Below are 22890 nucleotides of genomic sequence, written 5' to 3'. Positions count from 1 at the left end.
CTTCATTCGCCTTCGTCTCATGGTCACGTCTCTTGGGAATAACTGGAGCTCCGGGGAAGTGGATAGAAAAGCATTTGACTTTTTACTTCTTTCTTGTAGATGGAGGGAAGGATTCGGGTCACACCTCAGAATGATCCAGTATGGAATCTATCATGTACCCACAACATTGATGTATCTAGTCCGGTTTAGTTTCTATCAATAGTGATCACCCCAACATCTTCAAGATATTGATGGAGAGAATTGGCAATAAAAGTACCTTTGATGAATTGGTTCATTATTGGTTTATTATTGTCAAATGTATTGAGATCGAGTGAAAAGTTTTGTTTTTCATGCCATCCATACAGATCACTGAGGTAGTTCAAGGGAAAACAAAAATAAAGTGCAGGATAAAGTATTATGGTTACAGAGAAAACTTGGTGCAGATCGACAAAAGCCTGTGAGTACTTACCACCAGGCTCAAGGACAGCTTCTATCCTGCTGTTATCAGACTATTCAATGGTCCCCAGGTACAATCAGAGGCACTCTTGACCTTACAGTCTACCTTGTTATGGTCTTCTATGGAAAAGAGGGAGTGGTCAGCAAAACAATTAGAGGCAATCTTTACATTGTCACTGGAAAGTTTAATCTTGTTCCTTTCTTTTTAAATCCCCAGGTCTTAGTCTAAAGTTTAAACAAATTTCAAGATGTCTTATTGCACAAAACCTGCCCACCACTGGAAGGTAAGTAGACAGAACTTGGATGTGCTATTTTTGACCTGGATGCTGTGGTTTCAGTGATATATATTGCTTCAGAATCTTTCTCTATCAATTTCAAGTCTCATGCACCCAGTTACAACCCAAAAGTATATTCACTGGGGTCCCATATCAAACCAGCATGTGTTCGTGGCAACCTAACTTTGAAAGTCCAAAGAGTTTCCAGCAGCATTATTTCATGCTGGTGACAATCAGCGTGCGTACGCAGACCCACAGGTAGCAGAGTAATGGGTGATTTTCTGTTGCTCTAACCCTAATTGCAGACTCAAGTTGAAAAGAGTAATGTGGAAATAGCAGCTGATTTGTGCTTTAATAATCAAAAGATCTGTTTTTGTGATGTTGCTCTTCACACTAAAGCTGCTTTATGAGTGGAAACTGTTGTTGATCTAAACTTGTCTCTGTACAGGCTAGTGTATTTAACCATTTGCGCCGGCTCTGTTATTCGAACAGATCACAGCTGATGGGCGATTTTCCCCCCCTGCCTTATTCTCAATATCTCATCATGAACCTTCAGGTACCGGCCTGGTAAATGAATGAAGCAATCCCACCTCAGTGAAATAGCATTCCTACAGTATACAAAATATTGGACAGGGCTGGCTTAACCTCAGCCCTTTGCATCTCGTACTTAAAATCTGAAAGTCTTCACTCCAATTTTCATTGATCCATTTTAGCAATCCATGCACATGGACCCTGAAGTTCCTTTGGATGTTCCCTGTTTGAGATCTTCACCACTGAAGAATTGCTCACTTTGAAAGTCTGAAGAAAATGGCATCACATTGAAATCCATTCACCATTATTTATCTCATACAGAGATAGTCCATTCAGCCTTACAGATCCATGCTAGGTCCTTGCAAGAAATCTCACTCATCCCATTTCTTCTCTGCATATTTCAACCATTTAATGTGGCCATCTAAATACTCAGAACGCCACACACCATGATGACATTAGCAGACTGTCCTCCCCACAGCCTAAATGGTTCAACAATGCAAATCCTTCTGTACATCACAGGTCTCATCCTGCCAAATAGAGCACCTTTCTGTTATATCTGATGTCACTTGCACTCAGCCAACTTTGCAGCTGGGTAATTCACTTACCCTCAACTACTAGAGCAACTTCTGCTGACACTCTCGTCGGAAGCTTCAGTGTTTTCCGGAAGTCAAACATGCCCCATAGATAAGGTTAGTCACATCATTAAGATGTTTAGTTTGCTCTCTCTAAAACATTTCAGGTACTCTATCCTTAATTATAGGTTTCAATTGGTACATTTAATGTCAGAGAAATGTGTACAATATACATCCTACAGCACCCCCCACCAAGTACTCAAGTGTGCAGCAAGGTCATCAATAAAGACAAGACTTGCAGTACCCCAAAGACTACTAGTTCACCCAGTAATTCACACAGGCGCTCTCTCTCTCTCTCTCTCTCTCTCTCTCCCCCTATTAAGGGAAAAAGAGATGTCCCCGTTTCACAGCGAGAGGGGAGACATTACAAAACAACTTGCTGATTTATGGTGTTAAAAGTCTGTTGCATATCGAAAAGCGGCCGGTAGTGAGACCCTGACAGCAGGTACCATTTCCGCAAAGAAACGATGTCAGCGTGTAATATAGCCTCTAGTTATTTCCTTCCAATGGAGGTAAGGTAGTTCTCTGGGCTACTAACCCCCTTCCTCTTCTAGTCAAAGTGAACAACATTCCAATCTAAATGAACATTCATTGATTGATACCTGGCAATGACACTTTAGCAATCTGCGTGGAAAAGCCTTTATAATGGGGTAGTTTCACTTTCCTGACCGCAGAAGCCCGGGTCTGGCAGTACGAGTCATCGTCACATCTGGAATTCTCCTTGGTACGAGTAGTCATCACAACTGGAGTTCTCCTTGGTACGAGTAGTCGTCACATCTGGAGTTCTCCTTGGTACGAGTAGTCGTCACATCTGGAATTCTCCTTGGTACGAGTAGTCATCACATCTGGAGTTCTCCTTGGTATGAGTAGTCCTCACAACTGGAGTTCTCCTTGGTACGAGTCATTGTCACAACTGGAGTTCTCCTTGGTACGAGTAGTCGTCACATCTGGAATTCTCCTTGGTACGAGTAGTCATCACATCTGGAGTTCTCCTTGGTACGAGTAGTCGTCACATCTGGAATTCTCCTCGGTACGAGTAGTCATCAGATCTGGAGTTCTCCTTGGTACGAGTAGTCGTCACAGCTGAAGTTCTCCTTGGTACGAGTAGTCGTCACAACTGGAGCTCTCCTTGGTACGAGTAGTCGTCACAACTGGAGTTCTCCTTGGTACGAGTAGTCGTCACAACTGGGGTTCTCCTTGGTATGACTAGTCGTCACAACTGGAGTTCTCCTTGGTTGTGGTGGGTGATCATGACCTCTTTTGTGCCTTGCCATGCCTTTCGCTCTGACCGGCCTTCCTGGCTGTTGGATTTCAACTTTGATCTCATCCTCCCAGTCCACCAGAGCTAACTTTGTATACGAGGACAGGCACGTCCCTATCTTGCTGGGCTATGAGGCCCATCGTTTATCCTCACCTGGTTTAGCCCGCCTTACATACCTGGCATACCAGCCTGGCATACCAGGGTGTGCCCACTGTCACGTGCTACTTGGAGACACAGGTGAGAGCTGAGTATCCGTTGGGGGTAAAGGTGAGTGAGCTGCCCCAGAATGGACACAAGAAACATGTCACCTGGACACCCCAAAGGTTCCCTAAATGAACAACCTTTGAATGAAGGGAAATTTTTTCAGACATTGGTCGCAGTATCTGCAACCTTCTCTTCTACTCCTTCATACCCAACAATGGAAATGATCTGGTCCTGGGAACTTACCATTATTAGGTGATATTCCTCTTGCATTACTTCTGTTTTACGAAGATTAATTTTGATAAGGCATCCTCTTGTTAGCATCCAACGGGCATTGCCTTCCTCTGAAGACCCAGAGTGTTACTGGAAGAAATAGCCATTGTTAGTAACAAATACAGACACTCAGTTGTATGTTTCTTTTAAGCTCAGTGTTGGGCATTAGCATCAGCTGAGTCTTTAATAATAGTCACATAATGAAATGTAAACACAGGCAGCAGTCATCCGGAGGTAAATAATATCTAGCATAGAAAGCGAATTGTTTCGAGTAACTAAACTAAAACCCACAGTAAATGGATTTTCACTCAAAGTACGTTCTCTTTGATGTTTTAGCGGGCATACCCTGCAATAATGTAATCTTTGGCGATCATTTTGGAGTTCTTGTGACAGCTTTCATTAATATGATGCTGTATGCTGTGATGGCCCTGTGGGATTTCCACAGTGAGTGTTTCTCAGCTCCACAGTTACCATGGAGTCTCGTAACACAATTCTTCGTTTAATTTTCAAGCCAGTCTACCCACTGTGCGGACGACAATAGAGAAACCCTCTAGTCAAGGTCTTTTGCTTTTGATTGCGGTTTCTTAAAGTTGCGTTATTTTACTTTTCACTCTTTGCAAGGTCGGGCTCGGTGGCTCCAGTCACCTGCAACCCAAAGCGAGGCAGACATGCAAGAGAAACAGGCCCTGCTGTTCGCGGTCTTGTGCCGTTCCCGCACAGCCTGTGCCTCACACACTCCAAAAGTAGCATTAAATGATTACAGCACATTTCATTCCAATGAATTTCTGAGGATCTTCCTCTTCTGAAATTTCAAAATCCTCACTTCTTACTACTTGCCCTGCAGTAGAATTCTTGAACAGGGTCTGAACTAGAGCAGGGGCTGGTAATGCAGAGACCGGGACAATGATCGCGATTTAAAACCTTGCCATGGCAACTGGGGAATCTCATTTAAGTTAATTAAATAATCAGTAATAGAAATTCTTCATCAATAATCGTAACCATAAAATTGCTGGTTTGTCAAAACAAAACATTCAGTTCCATTTGTCCTTCAGGGAAAGAACCCTGCCATGCTAAAGCAGTTCTGATCTCTGTGTAAACCACAAGCTCACGGCAATGCGATTGCCTTCTAATTAGTGTTTTTATTATTATTTATTCATTTATTAGACATTGCTGGCAACGTCCAGAATTTAATTCCCAAATGTAGCGGTTACTTGATTTAAAAAACCAGACCGCTGAGAGACGAGTGAGAGAGTTAACGCTGTGTAACACGCTTCCGAATAATCGAGTTCCAAGTCGAAAAATGTACGTTCGATCCTTATTAACAAACCAGCAAAAATTAATAATCTTATAGCGATAAAAAATTAACAAAACTTAATTAGCAATAATGCAAAATAAGAGTAATTAGCATTCAAATTAGCATAATTAAGCGATCAACTAAAATATCATTCCCGGTTCACCGGGTTGTTAGTTCAACTAAACTAACAAATTAAGACAAAGTGTGAATATGAATATTTGCTTCTACCACGCCCCAGCCACATAACAAATTACTGAAACTCATCATGAAAACGCTCAAAATAGATCCGTGGCTCCTACATGCGGCTTGAACTGGTACCCAGTCAGCACCTATATCGCGGGCCGAAGGGCCTGATCTTGGGCTGCACTGAGTTCTAATTACTCTCTGGAAGATGGCAGCGATCTGCCTTAGCCATGAAGTGGGAGTGTGCTCCCTCTCAAAGGACGCAGCGAGCTGTTTAGTTCAGAGGATCTCTGCCACGTTGACGTTCGCATCACTTTCATCCTCGCAAACCGCAGAGCAGGGCTCGGTGAAGAATGATCTTACAATGATCTCTCTCCTGCAGGTCATCATCTGGGATGAGGAGTGCTTCCAGGGCCGCCGGCATGAGTTCACAGCGGAATGTTACAATGTCATGGAGCTCGGATTTGAAACCGTGCGCTCCATGAAGGTGGAAAGTGGAGCGTGAGTATCTGAGCCCCCGGGAAAAACCGGACTGCTCCGCCCAGGAAAGATTTTCGTCTTCTGAGGCAGTCCCACAGGGTTGAGGAGGCCTTGGTTCCATCCTACTTCTGTGGGGTTGAGCGGGACAATGAGTTCATTATCCAGCTCAAAGACAATAGTGCTTGAATGGAACCAGAAGGCAGTCTGATAGGGTTGAGGAGCCAAGGGGTGAAAGGAGCTCAGCTGGGCAGGGTTTAGTCTGGAATGTGGGATGGTGCTTCTGCAATTGCATCCTGTCCTCCTGACAAAACGATCCGAAGCTCTCAATGCCTTCACATTGTTGCTTCTTCATTCTCAGATGGGACCATCGTTCTCCATCATGGGACCGGGGTTTGCTCAGGATGTTGGATTTGTCCACCCAGGCGAATCCCTTCCCTGTCCTCCTGTTGATGTCTTAACATTACCAAACCTGGAACAGAGTCTGTGTCTTTTGTCAGATCTCTGGGCAACATGGATGGCTCGCTAGAGGGAGATGACTAACTGGATTTTTCCTGCTGGGACCGCTGCCCTAGACACCCCGCTGACTCGGCTCACTTCATTTACTGTTTGATTAGAAAAAAAGCGGTTCTGCATATTCAGAGTAATACACACAAAATGTTGGAGAAATGCAGCAGGCCAGGCAGCATCTGTGAAGAAGACTAAACAGCTGATATTTTAGGGCAAAACCCTTCATAAGGACTGGAAGGGGGTTGGAATACAAGGTGGGAGGTGGGACCAGGTGAGGGGGGGAGTTGTGTGGGTGGGGGAGGGGGTGAACTGAGAGGCTGGGAGCTGATGAGGGGAAAAGGTCAAGAGCTGGAGAAGAAGGAATCTGAAAGATGTGGAGAGTGGACCATGGAGAAAGGGAAGGAGGAGGGGCACCGGAGGGAGGTGATAGGCAGGTGAGAGGAAGAGAAGGGCTGAGACAGGAACCAGCATGGGGATGGAGAAAGAGAGAAAGGGAGGGGTAGAAGTTGCCAGAAGTACTTTTGCAGAGACGTTGATGGTACCTCTCCAGTGCTTTGAGCTGTTTGTTGTGGAGAGCCCATATCTCAGCAAAGTACATAGTTTAAAGCAAATCAAAGTACATACCATATATGCCACCATGTACAACCCTGAGATTTGTCTTCTTGCAGGCATTCTCAGTAAATCCAATGACCAAAATAGAATCAATGAAAGACAGCACCCAACAGGGCAGGTGGTTGACCTAAGAACTCCTTCAAACTCTTGTCATTCTGGGGTAGCAACGTGTGGACTGGTTGGAGCCAAGGACACCCATGTCAAGCTGATGCTCCTTGGTGATCCTGGTCAGGGTGATGGACTATGCCATGCTCTGGTAAGGGTGTTTAATGAGAATGGATAAAGGAGCAGTAACTCCCACAGGTTCCTTCTTCCAATGAAGTGCTTGGAGCAATGTTTTCTCATTACCAGCACCTTTTTTCCCACCAGAGGGAGAGGCACATGACCCGACAGAAACATTCTCAAGCCATGCACAGGCCCCTTTTGGTTTATTGTATTATTCCAGCAAGAGTCCTCACCAGCCCCACCATGACAGGTACCGGTGAGAGTTGAGTGGACCAGCACCCATCAGCTCTTTATATCCATCAAGCTGGCCTCAAACCAATGGCAGCAACAAGAATCTTGAAGCAACAAGATGTCCCATGGTAACTCTGCACAGATAATACATTGTGAAGAACGTGACAAACCCCATCCGACAGGAGCAATAGTGCGCTTACAATAGTAGGACAACCCTGAGACTCTTGGCTTAATTTATGAAATATGACATTCTGGACACTCAAACAATTAAGTTAACCCTGCATCTGACCGTCTGTCGGAAGCTCTTGTTATAGTTCCATTACATCTAACAAACCTGTACGTAGATTATCCATTGAACAAATGTTTTGAAGCACAAAGTAGGGCTGAGAAAAGCCTATTGCTGCCACTGGCCAGTTCCTGGATTCAGTGAGATCATGGCTGATCTGTGACCTATCTCACTCTGGTCTACCCAATGTGTATCAAATATTTATCAATCTCAAACTTGAAACTAACAATACAGACACAAGAGGCTGCAGAGGGTGAAATATGGAACAACAGACAGGATGCTGGGGGAGCTCAACCTGTCAGGCAGCATCTGTGGAGGAATGTTTTGGACCCAATCAGTCTCGGTGAAGGTGTGGACCCAAAATATCGTCTGTCCATTTCCCTCCACAGATGCTGCCTAATCCACTGAGTTCCTCTAGCACCTTGTTCTTTCCTAAAAACTAACAATGACCAGTGCATGCAGAGGTGCTTGCTAACTCCACCCCAAACCCCACCCCGGTCCTAACTTGTATACCCTGCGTCCTATGTTCTGCAGTAGTTTCTCTTTAGTTTTCCTTCACATCTTTGAACCTTCACTCATGTGTCCATATTCCCACCCTGTGCTTCGACACTACAAAATCCAGAGTTGGACCTTTGAAAGTTGGGGCGGTGGCGCTTGGTTTCAAAGCCCAGACACTTTCAGATCTTGGGTTTACTCTGTGAAGAACTTCCATGTTGTTTTCAGCATGTTCTGAGCCATTGATATTCCTAATGCAGCAACACTTCAGCTGTCCCAGTACTGAGGAGGCCACAGTTGTTCCCGAGCCACCACTTTTCAGGGACACTGTGCAGTGATCTAATGTCACCCACATTCTAAGTAAACCAAAGCAGCGTAGCAATTGTATCAGACAGCTTCTGACTGATGGATTTCTGCAGATGCTGGCTACGGTTCACACAGATGGTGAATCAGGAGAGGACCAGCTCGGGTGGTTAACTAGAAAACACAGGTGGTTCTCAGGAACAGCATTTGCACTGTTAACACCTGTCAACAGCTGCAACCAGCTCTGCGCACGCCTCCCAGCGAGGTTACCTTGATTAACGTGATGACAACATTGATCAAATCACAGCTTTTAGTCCACCAGCCTGAAAAACTGTTCAGCATAACAAAAACTGTTCTGCAACTTTCAAAGTTCAACTTTCTGGGTCTGATCAGAAGTCTCCAGTAATTTATGAAAATCACCAAGGTCCCAGACACTGCAGAGCCATCTCTGGATGAATGCAGGCAGAAAGAAAGCCCCAACCCACCCCTGGATTCACAATGTCAACCAGTAGGTTGGCAGAAGTGGTTCCCATGATCCCAGCCTTACAGCCTCTGAGCCTTGAAAACCTTTAACACTCCACAAGCTGATCATTTCAGTCATCCTCTATGTTCCTTTCAGCCACTCGTTTCTTCACTGGTTCCACATGTTCAATATCCTGAACTTAAAATTCTCAAACTCACAATTAAATCCTTCAACATCCTCAGCCCTCCCTTTTGCATCAACACCCTCCGGCACGACAAGTCCTGGAGCTCCCCATCCCTCCCATCCTGGCTCCCTGTATTTCACTGTGGTCTCACTGGACGGGTTCCTCATACAAAGTTCAGAATAAATTTATCATCAAAGTATGTATATGTCATCATATACCTCCCTGAGATAATTTTCTTGCAGGCATTCACAGTAGAACAAAGAACTACAATAGAATCAATTAAAAACTACATAAAAACAAACACTACCAATGTGAAAAAGAGACAAACTATGCAAATACAAAAAGTATAATAATAATAATAATAAATATTAAATACATAATACTGAGAACATGACTTATTGAGTCTTGAAAAGTGAGTTCGTAGCTGTGGAACTAGCTGTGGACTCATTTTAGAGCAGAGGTGAGTGAAGTTATCCACATTGGTTCAGGAGCCTGATGGTTGTGGGGTAATAACTGTTTCTGAACCTGGTGGTGTGAGACCTGAGGCTCCTGTACCTCCTTCCTGATGGTTGTAGGGTAATAACTGTTCTTGAACCTGGTGGTATGGGACCTGAGGCTCCTGTACCTCCTTCCTGATGGTTGTAGGGTAATAACTGTTCTTGAACCTGGTGGTGTGAGACCTGAGGCTCCTGTACCTCCTTCCTGATGGTTGTAGTGAGAAGAGAGCATGGCTTGAATGGTGGGGTCTTTGATGGATGCTGCTTTCTCATGGCCACGTACTGTGTAAATGTGCTCAATGGTGGGTATGATGCTTAAGGATTTTTCCCAGGCCAGAGCTGAATCTTGATTATACTTCTGAAGGAGAGATGCATTGGCTGAGAGATTTTACCTTTTTCCTTCCACATTTGTCCAGGATTTCAGGTGGTTATTAGAATTTCCTTTGCATGGAGATTACAGAATGCTCCAAGAATCTTGGACAATGTTCTTCCCTCAACAAGCAATCCAAGTAAATGATTTTGCTAGGACATTCTCAGGGATATGTAATTCATTACCAGTGAAAGGAGCAATCAAAAGTAGACTCAAACCATATGAACAGAGAGAAACTACGTGGAGTGAAAATAATATTTTAGATTGACTTAAAGTTTCCCAGTTCTAGTGCAAGCTCAAGGCAGGACTAAGTCTTGAGATGGGGAAAAGGGAGGAGAAAAGGTCTGTGTGAAGGTAGAGGAAAGGAGAGATAGATTGGACAGATAAGCTTTATTTGTCATGTACAAAGTGGTTTGCTAACCGCTACACTACGTTGCATCACTGAAGGTGATCAACACTACCCCGAGAGCCTCGGGGCGATCGCCGCACCATTTTGGAGCCCCTTTGACCCTCCTATGCTTCTTCCACAGCTGGGTGGGTTATGAACACTCAGGCTTCCAGGGTCAGCAGTTTGTCCTGGAGAGAGGCGAGTATCCACGCTGGGACAGCTGGAGTGGCAGCAATTCTTACCACACCGAGAGGCTGACTTCTTTCCGGCCAATCGCCTGCGCCGTAAGTACTTTCACAAGTGCACACTTTGTGCCTGTGCACACAGTCATCCGGTCCAGAGGAGACTCCTTTACCCAGGCAGGGTTCTGCAGTTGGGATTTGCAAGTAAAGTCAATTAAACAAACAGGGTGCTCAAAAAGGGGAGTAAGTTCAGAATTTGGAAGTTCAAAGAGACTTAGGCATCCTGGAGCAGGAGTCTCTAAAGCTTAAATTGCAGGTTATGAGAACATGAGAAAATCTGCAGATGCTGGAAATCGAAGTAACTCACACAAACTGCTGGAGGAACTCAGCAGGCCAGACTGTATCTATGGAAAAGAGTAAACAGTTGATGTTTCGGTCCAAGACCCTTCATCAGGAATGAGTAAGGGAGGAAATTAGTGTGTTAGCAGTCATTTCCACAGGACGAGAATATAAAAGCAAGGATGTAATGCTGAGGCTCTATAAAACATTGGTCAGATTACATATGGAGTATTGTGATCAGTTTAGGGCCCCACATCTAAGAAAAGTTATGCTGGCATTGGAGAGGGTTCAGATGAGGTTTACAAGAATGATCCTGGGAATGAAATGGTTAATGTATGAGTAGCTTTTAATAACTCTGGATCTGTACATGCTGGAATTTAAGAGGATGAGAGGTTATCTCTGAAACCTATCGGATATTAATAGGATTAGATAGAGTAGGTGTGGAGAGGATGTTTCCTGTAGTGGGGGTGCCAAGGACCACAGCACACAGCATCAGAATATGGGATGTCCATTTAGAATGGAGATGAGGAGTTCCTTTAGCCAGAGGACAGTGAATCTGTGGAATCTGTTGCCACAAGTCACTGAGTATACTTAAAGTGGCTGTTGATAGATTCTTGATTAGTAAACACGTCGAAGGTCACGGGAAAAGGCAGGAGAATGGGGTTGAGATGGGCCGAATGGCCTAATTTTGCTCCTGTGTCTCATGGTCTTGTGGTTTAGTTGGATGAATTATTGGAGGATGTAATGCGGGTGAATGCGATGAGGCTTAAGTACATCCTGAACTCTGAACATCAACATTCCCATTACATTTATGTCATCGGCAAGCAAAAACCATTGTCTTGGTACCTAGATTCTTTCATATGTTGGGAATGAGAACTGCAATGGCGAACAAAAAAGCTGGGCCACTGCCTTTCTGCTTTGAGTCCAGTGGAAAGAAATTACCTGAAGAGCTGATGTGGTCTCTCCCTTCTGCAGAACCATCCTGAATGCAGGATGACCATATTCGAGAAGGAGAACTTCCTGGGCAGGAAGGGGGAGCTGAGCGATGACTACCCTTCCCTACAGGCCATGGGTTGGTGCAACAATGAAGTCGGTTCCTTCCGTATCCACTCTGGCGCGTAAGTGTTCCTCCAGGTTCCAGTCTTTCTGGGAGACTAGACACATCTGCTTTAATTTTGATGTCCCAGATCCTGTCTTTTACACCTACTAATCGATTCTGTTTACCTCATTGTGGAATCATATGGCACAGAAGAAGGCCACCTAGCCCATCTTTCCCATGCTAGCCTTTTACAAAAGCAAATCAATTATCCTCCCTGCTACCCTCCACCTCTGTTCTCTTCTCAGAGTGATTAAATCATACAGAACAGAAGCAAGCCCTACTGACCCTCCTGTTGTGATACCCGCCTACACCAATCACTTTTGTTAACGTTTGACTCATATCCCTCTCTGCCTTTCCTATCCGTGTATCTGTCCAAATGCCATTTAAAGAATGTAATTGTATTGACAGTATATGCCTCTGTCACCTCAGCTTGTAGCTTGTTCCACATAACCACCACCTTCTTCCCCTCAGAATCAATGCCACAGAAATGATTGAATGCCTCAATTAATAATTTTTCTTACCCTCCCTTTTAGGTGGGTGTGCTACCAGTACCCTGGTTACCGGGGCTACCAATTCATCATGGAGTGTGACCGTCACGGTGGAGAGTACAAGCACTGGCGAGAATGGGGCTCCCACGCCCACACCTTCCAGATCCAATCCATCCGCAGGATCCAACAGTAGCGACGCACCGCCAGCTGTGCCTGTTTAGCCTGCAAAGTGACAGGGAAAAAACTGCAAATAAAGTTTCCTTCTTTGTTAAAAGCACCTGGTCTTATTAAAGCAGTATCCAAAGCAAACATGTGTTACATAAACACGTAATGTTATGAAAGGGATGGATAAGATAGAGACAGGAAAGTTGTTTTCACTGGTAGGTGAGTTTAGAACGAGGGTCCATGGTCTCATGGTTCTGGGGAATATACTTAGGATGGAGATGAGGAGAAAATGCTTTTCTGAAAGAGTAGGCAATAGGTGGATTTCTCTGCCCAGTGAAGCAGTGGAGGCTACTTTATGAACTATATTTAAGACACAGTTGTATTTTAAACATGAGAAAGTCTGCAGATGCTGAAAATCCAGAGCAACGCACACAAAATGGAGAAACTCAACAGGTCAGGCAACATCTATGGAATTGAATAAACAGTTGACGTATTGGGCAGGGGAATTAAGGGTTAAGGATAAAAGCTGAGTCCATGGTCAGATCAGGGAGTCATAGAAAAGTACAGCACAGAAGCAGCCCTCTGGCCCATCTAGTTCTTGCTGAAACATTTAAACTGCCTACTCCCATCGACCTGTACTGGGACCAGAGCCCTTCATAACCCTGTCATCCATCTACCTATTCAAACTTCTCTTAAACGTTGAAATCGAGCTCGCATGCACTTACGCTGGCAGATTGTTCCACACTCCCATGACCCTGTGAGTGAAGGTGCCATGATCTTCAATGGTGGAGCAGGCTCGATGGGCCAGGTGCCCACTCTTGCTCCTATTTTTTATGTTCTTATTCTTGGGTTCTGAACTCCTGCTCCCCATGTGCTAATGTATTGGCTTTGTCCCATTTACGTTCTTGAGGGATACTTGCAGGTTTTGAGTTCTTCGTCGGGTGTCATTGGCATTAGGGTTCATTGCACACAGGGTGCTCTGTAAAAAGAAGATAACAGTGATGATGGTAGTGAACTTTTCACCCAAAGCACAGCTGCATCTTCACCTCCGAGGCATTGGCTTGTACGCCACCAGCTGAAGACAATGGCAGAATCTTTGCCTGTCAACTTTGGAACGCTTTCTTGTTTTGAACAAAGAGGCTAAACTGTAATTTGAAACTGTAATTTGCAAGCCAGCCCAGAATTTTAGTCCAAGGCCTCCAGATTAGTGGATGAGTACACCTGCCTTGTAGCCTCATGAAAAAGCAACTAGAATTACAATCAGTTTCTTATTGTCAGACACACTGAGTTACATTGAAAAGATTGTCTTGCATAATGTTCATGCTGGTGCATTGAGGTAATGTCCCACAAGTTGAAGGCAATTCATTTTACATAGTACATTGGGGTAATGACCCACCGGCTGAAGGCAATACATTTTACACAACACATTGAGGGTGTGTCCCACCAGCTAAATACATTGGATTTTACACAATACATTGGGGTGTATGAACAGCGGAAGACAATGCATTTTACACGGCACATTGGGGTGTATGACCAACTGAAGACAATGCATTTTACACGGCACATTGAGGTAGTTTCCTGTCAGCTGAAGACAATGCATTTTACACAGTACATTGGGGAGTGTCCCACCAGCTGAAGACAATAAATTTTACACAGTACATTGGGGTGTATGACCAGCTGAAGACATGCATTTTACACAGTACATGGAGGAGGTGTCCCACCAGCTGAAGATAATGTATTTTACACAATACATTGAGGGAGTGTCTCACTAGCTGAAGACAATACATTTTACACAGTACATTGAGGTAGTGTCCTGTCAGCTGAAGACAATGCATTTTACACATTATATTGGGGTAGTGTCTGAGCAGCTGAAGACAATATCTTTTACACAGTACACTGAGAAGGTGTTCCACCAGCTGAAGCCAATAGCAGATAAAACATTACCAAAATGCGGAATGAAGTGTAACTGCTGCAGAGAAAGGGTGGTGCAGGTAAACAGTAAAACAATAATGAGCAACATTGTCTAGTCAAGGTCTCATTTTATCATATTAGGGAACCATTCAATACCCTTTACAACAGCGAGTCAAAAGCTGTTCTTTAGCATGAGGGTACGTTCTTTCAGGCTTTTGTGTTTTCTGCCCAATGGGAGAGGGAGAAGGAGAGGAGTGAGCTGTGGGTCACACACTCATCTCTCTGCTTGGAAGATAATGGGTTCTTCATTGTGAGGCCTTGGGGTTACTGCATCAAAATATCTCAGATGACATCTCAGTCCAGTGTTGAGGGGGTGCTTCGTTGTTGGATGCGCCATCTTTCAGACGTCGGTGGGGTAGGGGGTGAGGAATTAAATCACTGCCTCCATTTGATAGGTCCTAGGCCACTGTTTGAGTAAAGGACACTGGAGTTATCACAGGTATCCTGCCCGTGTTATCTACCCCACAATGAACATCACCAGCAATCTTTGACCATAGAGCCAGAGTCATAGAAAACTACAGGACAGACACAGGCTCTTCAACCCATTCATTCGGGATCGAATTGTAAAGGACATCAGAGTTATCACTGGTTTCCTGCCCCTGTTACTTTCCCCACATCAACATCACCAGAAGACACGAAATCTTTGCAGGATTCTGCAGAGAATGGTGCAGACAGCCCAGTGAATCTATAGATGTGAACTTCCCACTATTCAGGACATTTACAAAGTCAGGTGTGTAAAAAGGGCTTGAAGGGTCATTGGGGACCCAAGGCACCCCAACCACAATCTGTTCCAGCTACTACCATCCAGGAAACGGTCCTGCAGCATAAAAGCCAGGACCAACAGGCTTCTTCCACCAGGCCATCAAACTGATTAAGTCATGCTGATACAGTTGTATTTCTATGCAACTGTATAAACTGTCCTGTTGCACATTCTATTTATTACAAATTACTATAAATTGTACATTGCACCTTCAGACAGAGATGTAACATAAAGATTTTACTCCTCATGTATATGAAGGATGTAAGTAATAAATTCAGCTCAATTCAATTCAGCCATCACTCTGCTTCTGTGCACAATGAGTTGTCACTTCCCACATCACTGCAGCAACCAATCTTGCCTGTAAAATGCTTTGTGATGTTCATAGGCTAGACAAGGTGCCACACCTTTCATCCTTAATAATCAATCATGGAGTAATTTAGGATCCAAGACTCAGCTGGCAATTCAGCTGAGACTCTGGTGCTTAATGAGAACCTAGACCTCCCAAAAAGAGTCTCCAAATAGCATTTGTGTGTTTGCTTTTCTGCTAGGGGAAATGCAGGTGGGGCAAGATCAGCAGGGGTTGTTAAAATGGAAGGGTCTCAGCCCAAAACACAACTGTTTAATCCCCTCCATAGATGCTGCCTGACCCACTGAGTTAGAAACATAGAAAACCTACAGCACAATACAGGCCCTTTGGCCCACAAAGCTGTGCTGAACATGTCCTTACCTGAGAAATTACCTAGGGTTACCCATAGCCCTCTATTTTTCAGAGCTCCATGCACCTGTCCAGGAGTCTCTTAAAAGACCCTGTCATATCCGCCTCCACCACCGTCCCCGGCAGCCCATTCCACACACTCACCGAGTTCCTTCAGCATTTTGTGTGTGTTGCTCTGGATTTCCAGTATCTGCAGAATTTTGTGTGTTTATGATTTGTGAGTGACTGAGGGGAATATATTGATAGCTTTGCTTTCCATTTCGAACATCTCCCTTCCTACAGAAGAGTTTATATACTTGTGGTAGAGGAAGTGCAGCCAAGCTGAAAGGAAAGTTTTATAACAGGAGATTCATCGGCCAGTGTTTGGGAAAATTGGAGGTGATATCATTGAGGTATTAAAAATTCTTAAAGGCATATGACAAAAAACATAAGAAAATATGTTAAGACTTTCATGAGGTGTCTAGAGCTCTGAATATCATCAGTCTCAAAGTAAGTGGCTGACCATTCGTAGCTGATTGATAGAGAAACGGGTCTTTCAGCTCAGCTCATCCTTGCCTACCTGAGCTAGTCCCATTTCCCTTTTCAATGTTGCATTTTCACCTTCCTTCATCTGGCATACCCACCGTCCCCTGTGTGGAAAAAGTCCCCCCTCTCCCCTCAAACCTTTATGCCCAAGTTTTATGGGCACCCCTACCCTGGGGTAAGGACGGTGAGCACCCACCTAACTGCGATGGAAAGAAATTTCTTCACCAAGTGCATGGTGAACTGTTGGAACTCAGCCTCAGTCTGTGGTGGCTCAGTCACTGAGTTACATCAATAGAGACAGTCATTGATGTTTGGAGAATATGATTATGATTATGATTATGAAGACATGCAGTCCTCTTTTATTGTCATTTAGTAATGCATGCATTAAGGAATGATACAATATTCCTCCAGTGTGATATCACAAAACACAGGACAGAGCAAGACTGAAAAAACTAGCAAAACCACATAATTATAACATATAGTTACAACACTGCAACAACACCATAACTTGATGATGAACAGTCCATGAGCACAGTAAAAAGTTCAAAGTCTCTCAAATATCCCACATCTCACGCAGACGGGAGAAGGAAGAAAAACTCTCCCTGCCATGCCCGACCATAGTCCTACTCTGAGTCGTCCGAAAACTTCGAGCCTCTGATCAGCTCTCCAACACCAAGCACTGAGAATCTCTATCCGAGCGAATCGACCTCAGTCTCGGTCGCCAGCAGCAGGCAAAGCCGGGGATTTTGAGGCCTTCCCTTTGGAAGATTCACGATTGCACAGTAACGGAATCACGCATATGGGAATGAAGGTTAATGAATGAAAGTGACACTAATGGAGTGGCGAGCCAAGCACGTGTGAGTAAACATGCTACACCCACATTTATTTCTTATGACTTGTGTCATAGAAATGTACAGCACAGAGACTGGCCCTTCAGCCCATCTAGTCTGTGTCGAACCACTGTATTTAAATGGCCTACTCCCATTGACATGCACTGGGACCATCTACGTCCTATACAAACTTCTCTTAAACATCGAGGCCAAGCTCACATGCATCACTTGCACTAGCAGCTTCTTCCACACTCTCAGTGAAGGAATGGTCAGTGACTTCTTCAGTGTCCTATCTAATGGGACGTCATGTCTGCTGCCTTATTTAAGGTTGGATTCATTTAGATTTTTTCCAAGGCAGGCAGTCCTCCTGATGTAGCCAACAGGCTTCTGGAGTAGCACCTGAGTGGAGAAACGGTTTGGGTCTCATTGCTTCTGATGTCCTGTGTAAGCTTTCAATAGGGCGAGGGAAACAGGTCACAGGTGTAGGCCAACATGACCTCCTCATGAACCAGAAAGGGGACTGTCACACCCCAAGACCTACTGGGTGACACAGTGGCACAGTTTTCAGTGCTGTCAGCGTGGAGTTTGCATGGTTTTCTCCTGGGTATCTCTTGTTTCCTTCCACAGCCCAAAGGCAGGTCGGTTTCCTACGGTAGATTTACTCTTGTGCAGTGGGTGGCAGAAGCTGAGGGTGTTGATGGGCATGTGAGAGAGATTAGGTTACTATGGGGATTGGGACAAAGGAGATTGCTCTGCAAATCTCCGGAGTCTCAATGGGTGAACAGCCTCCAGTTCACTGTGAGAACGTTAATGCTGCTATGTTATTGTCTGTACATGGATGCAGGTATTTAAACCAAATCCAGACCAGGCACTATGGTCAGGATGATTTAATGCACAGGAACACAGTGGCTGCGAAGAGTTGTGGACACAGGCTGGTCCATCACAGGCACGGCCCTCCCTACCACGAACAGCATCTACAGGAGTTACTGCCTCAACACAGCAATATCTATCATCAAAGATCCCCACCAAGCAGGTCACGCCCTCTTTTCAAAGCTACCATCAGCAGGAGACACAGAAGACTGAAGTCCCACACCATCTGGTTGAGAAACAGCTACTTTCTGACAAACATCAAGTTCTTAAACCAACCTGCACCAACCTGCACAACCCCAATCATACCTCAGCAACAGCACATCATGGACCACCTCTTGCACTTTCACAGATTTGTCTGTGTCATTTGTTTTTTCTCTTCTTGTTCTGTATTACTTCTGTACAAGCTATCTTTTGTGTGTTGTCTGCACTGTGTGCCTGGGATCAGAATCAGAATTAGGTTTATTATCATTGATACACAAATGTCATGAAACTTGGTTTGTGGCAACAGTACAGTGCGATAGATAAAAATTACTATAAATTTCAGTAGGAATAAATATAAAATAAATAAATAGTGCAAATGCAGCAAAGTTGTGAGGTAGTGTTCATTGTTCATGTGCCATTCTGAAACCTGATAGCAGAGGGGAAGGAACTGTTCCTAAAATCACCAAGTGTGAATCTTCATGTGCCTGTATCTCCTCCCTGACAATAGTAACGAGAAGAGGACAAGTCCTGGATGGTGAGGGTCACTATTCCCTCTACACTGCATGAGTGCACGGCCATGCAGTAACTGAAATGCTCCCGCGCACATAACTGTAAGTTGCCACACAGCTGGGATTTTCTTTCATATAATATTAATCTAATTTTGAAATTACGCTAATATAATTTTGAAATGACGATAATCCATAAATTTTTGAAATAATAAATGTGCCACAACCTGTACTTTGAAACATTTTTAAGTTTCAATGTATTTACATTGTCAGTGCTTCCAAGTTACAACACTGTTACAAATTGTAACAATAAACACAGAATGGAAGTCGGTAGTTAATAAACCGCCAGACCACTGAATGCCGGCGCCATCTAGTCAAAACATTTTACTTTTGCCATTGGGCCTGTCAGTAGTTTTGACTGCCTAACATTGTTTACTTGTGTTGTGAGTTGTGGTATGTGTTAGTTTGATGTGCACATTCCAAACAAAATATTTAAAGTGCCGCACAGCTTCCTGCTCATAGCAATGATTGGTCCTCACAGCTGTAAAAAATGTAGAGGGAACTTTAGTGAGGGTACTTCATGATGGATTCCGCCTTCTTGAGGCAACACCTTTTGCCCTCAATTATGATGCTGCTACAAGCAAGTTACTCATTCTACCTGAAGCTCAGTGTACTCGTGAACACAACAATAACCTCGACTGACTTGACACTTCTCCATTCAGCACCCTCACCCACAACTCCCCAACCAGGCTGACTGGGAGATTATACCTATTAACCACAAAACCACAGCAAGCTCTGGAATGCAGGCAGGTCCCCCAAAAAATGTCCAGGGCATTGACTGAAGTTTCTACCCAAACATTTCACTTTCCCTAAAGGTGGAGCACATTCTCTTGTTAGTGCTTCTATGTTTCTTAAGAGCAAAAATTCAAAATATCTACTTAAACATGGCTGAGGTATACAAAAGCCTGGGACATCTGAATTCTTTGGTGATGTACTGACACTGTAATCAATCACATAACAAAGAGACATCTGTGCTTGCTCCAATGACTGGGTAGTTTTATAATTGGATTTGAGTTCTTAAAACTCAAACCTTATTTCTATGGCTCACCACTCACAAACTGAGATTGGTTGGCTTTATTATTGTGACATATTTGCCTTGCAATTACTTTTATTTCCTCACAAGCAGTGTAAAACTTGCATTTATAAGCATCCTAACATGCTAACCACCAAGAGGACCACAGCCTTGTCATGGTTTGCAGGCTTGTGTGAATCAATGACCTGGAGGACTATGTTGGCTGGAGTCAGGGCTTTATGCTTTGGCTCTTGGTAGGGTCACCCATGCCAAACAGGTCAAAGGGTAGAGGCCAGACTAAGAGTGGTCCACCGGTCCTCCAGGTTCAGGGGTTCAGCTCAGAGCTAATAACCCTGACTGGTAAAACAAAACTGTTAAGGAAACAACAGTGAAAAATCTTTCCACATCTGAGGGGCCAAGGACAGACAGCGATGGAGGATTTTCATTGTTGCCCTAAATGCCAGCAGCATGATGGGCAATAAATAAGCAATATGCTAAAGCACATTAACACCAACAAAGTACCTCGTCAAACCTACTCGCCATTGTAATATTGGGAACACAATCACCAAACTGTACACTGTAGGTAAACACGATGAACAACATTTGTGTTTATTTGGACTGGAAGTCCAAGTGTTGGGAATAGAGGCAAAAGTCAGACTGTTTTTGGTCGCTGTCCTGCAAATGTTCATTCTTTCTTCATGGGGCCAAGGCTATGAACTGATCCAGACTGCTGTGAGTTTTTACCCTGTGGGTGTGATGAATTGAGACCAAGGCTTGGGCCTGCTCCAGGAGTGGATCTGGGACTCAATGTGGTTTGGAATGCTGTTGGTTTCCTTCTGTTGTTTGCACGACCCCCACACAATCTGACAGAGCTTGAGTAGTTTGTAAAGATGAATGGGGAAGAGAAGAATAGGCACTGTAATTGAATTAGCAAGTGTCAGACTGGCATTGTTGCAGGGCAGGAGCCATTGAAAAGAACAAGTCTCATCAGGAGTGAATTTTATTTGAGCCAATAAAAAGAATGGAGGTGTGAGCAGAGCGACCTGTGTGTGAGTGGCCATTCTTGGAGTAGGCTAGTATTAAAGTGGTCAGGCTTGGACGAGAACAGTTGAGATGAGTGCGAAACAAAGTTTCAGAGAGAAGGTACAGGTAAGTTTTGTTTTGGTTGTAGGTAAATCCTTAGTCCTTAGTTCAGTGTAGGCAGGATAGTTAAGGCAGTGAAATACTCCTCCTGTGAGATGTGGGATTTCAGGGTAGCTGACAGTCTCCCTGATGAATATGCCTGCAGGAAATGCACCCAACTTCAGCTCCTGACTGACCAGGTCAAGCAACTGGCACTGGAGCTAGATGTACTCAGGCGGCTGTAAAACTCAGAGATAAAATTTTCAGAGGAGGGGGTCACACCCAGAATGCAGGCTTCAGATAGTAGATAGGTGACCACCAGGAGAGGTAAGGTACGTACACAGGCAGCGCAAACCCCCGCAAAAAGAAATATACCCCTTTAGGTACTGCTGGATGGGGGGATAACTTATCGGGGCACTGCAGAAGCAGCCTGGCCAGTTCTGAGGCTCAGCAGGGAAGGGTAAAGTCAGGCTGAGCAAGAGTGATAGGAGACTCAGCAGTCAGGAGATTCTGTGGCTGAGAAAGAGATGCCATGATGGTATGTTGCTTCCCAGGCGTTAGGGTCCAGGGTGTCTCAGAGCAGCTGCAGAATAATCTCAAGGGGGAAGAGGGAGCTACCAGAGGTCGTGGTGCTCACTGGCACCAATGACATGGGTAGAAAAGGGAGGAGATCCTCCCCTTTCAGAGAGAATAGGGGGTAAGGAAAGAGGCTGAAGAAAAGCACCTCCAAGATTACAATCTCTGGATTGCTCCCAGTGCCACGTGCTGGCCAGGACAGGAATAGGATGATGGTACAGATGAATTAGTGGCTGAAGAACTGGTGCAGGGGGCAGGGTTCAGGTTTTTGGATCACTGGAACTGCTCCTGGGGCAGGAGTGACCTGTACAAGAAAGACCAGTTGCACCTAAACTGAAGGGGAGCCAACATCCAGGCCAGGAAGTTTGCTAGTGTTACTCGTGAGGGTTTAAACTAGTTTGGCAGGGGGATGGGAACCAGAGCACTAGGTCGGAAAGTGGAGGGATGGAGAGGAAGGTAGATGTCAGGGCCAGTAAAACCAGGAAGAGCAAAGTTATAGATACGATGGGCCGGACAGTTTGAAGTGTGTGTATTTTAATGTTCAGAGTATTTTGGTCAGGATGATGAACTCAGAGCACGGATGGATCTATGATGTTGTGGCCATTACAGAGACTTGGTTGTGAGAGAGAGACAGGAATGAGTACTTAATATCCCAGGATTTCAATGTTTTAGAAAAGATGGAGAGGGAGGTAAAAGTTGGAGGGTGGGAGAGCTGAACTACTAATCCGGATCAATATTACAGCTGCAGTCAGAAGGGACATAATGGCGGCGTCAGACACTGAGTCTATGGGTAAATAGGAAGGGTGAAATCACTCTGATGGGACCGTACTACAACTCCCACCCCCTCCCCCATAGCCACTGGGATATTGAGGAATAGATGTGCAGGCAGATTAAGGAAAGGTGAAAAATCAATAGGGTTGTTGTCACGTGGGACATCACCACTCCGAATATAAACTGGGACCTTCTTAGTGCAAGAAGTTTAGGTGGACTCAGGAGGGCTTGTTAAGACCATAAGACCATAACACAAAGGAGCAGAATTAGCCTATTCAGCCCATCAAGTCTGCTCTGCCATTTCATCATGGTTGATCCCGGATTCCACTCAACCCCAATGTGTGGATAGTCTAACAAGAAGAGGGATTGTTCTGGACCTGGTGTTGGGTAATGAGTCCAGCCATTTGACCAACCTTTCAGTTAGTGAGCAGTTAGGGAACAGTGACCAGAACTCCTTTAGTTTTAAAACAGCCATAGATAAGGCTAAGCATGGACCTTGTGGGAGAGTATTAAATTGGAGAAGAGAAAATTATGTGAGCATTAGGTAGGAACTAGGAAGAGTTAATTGGGAA

At 44.6% G+C, this 22890-nt stretch overlaps 1 protein-coding gene across 1 annotated transcript; it reads left to right on the top strand.

The window, feature by feature from the left end:
* Positions 1 to 683: 683 nt before the first annotated feature.
* Positions 684 to 12427, top strand: cryba4 (crystallin, beta A4). Its single transcript, XM_072247834.1, has 5 exons — positions 684 to 719; positions 5468 to 5586; positions 10269 to 10410; positions 11623 to 11765; positions 12280 to 12427. Exons 1-5 carry the CDS (start codon positions 684 to 686, stop codon positions 12425 to 12427), a joined length of 588 nt encoding a protein of 195 aa, XP_072103935.1.
* Positions 12428 to 22890: the final 10463 nt, after the last annotated feature.

This window comes from Mobula birostris, chromosome 31 (genome assembly GCF_030028105.1).
Source record: "Mobula birostris isolate sMobBir1 chromosome 31, sMobBir1.hap1, whole genome shotgun sequence".
Lineage (NCBI taxonomy): Eukaryota > Metazoa > Chordata > Chondrichthyes > Myliobatiformes > Myliobatidae > Mobula > Mobula birostris.
Note: the sequence above shows the minus strand (reverse complement) of the source record. Positions and strands in the feature narration are given on the sequence as shown.

Coding starts and splice junctions, on each gene's coding strand:
- cryba4 (XM_072247834.1), top strand. CDS start 684: ATGTCTTATTGCACAAAACCTGCCCACCACTGGAAG. Junction 720..5,467: donor AACCTGCCCACCACTGGAAG/GTAAGTAGACAG, acceptor TCTCTCCTGCAG/GTCATCATCTGGGATGAGGA. Junction 10,411..11,622: donor TCCGGCCAATCGCCTGCGCC/GTAAGTACTTTC, acceptor TCCCTTCTGCAG/AACCATCCTGAATGCAGGAT.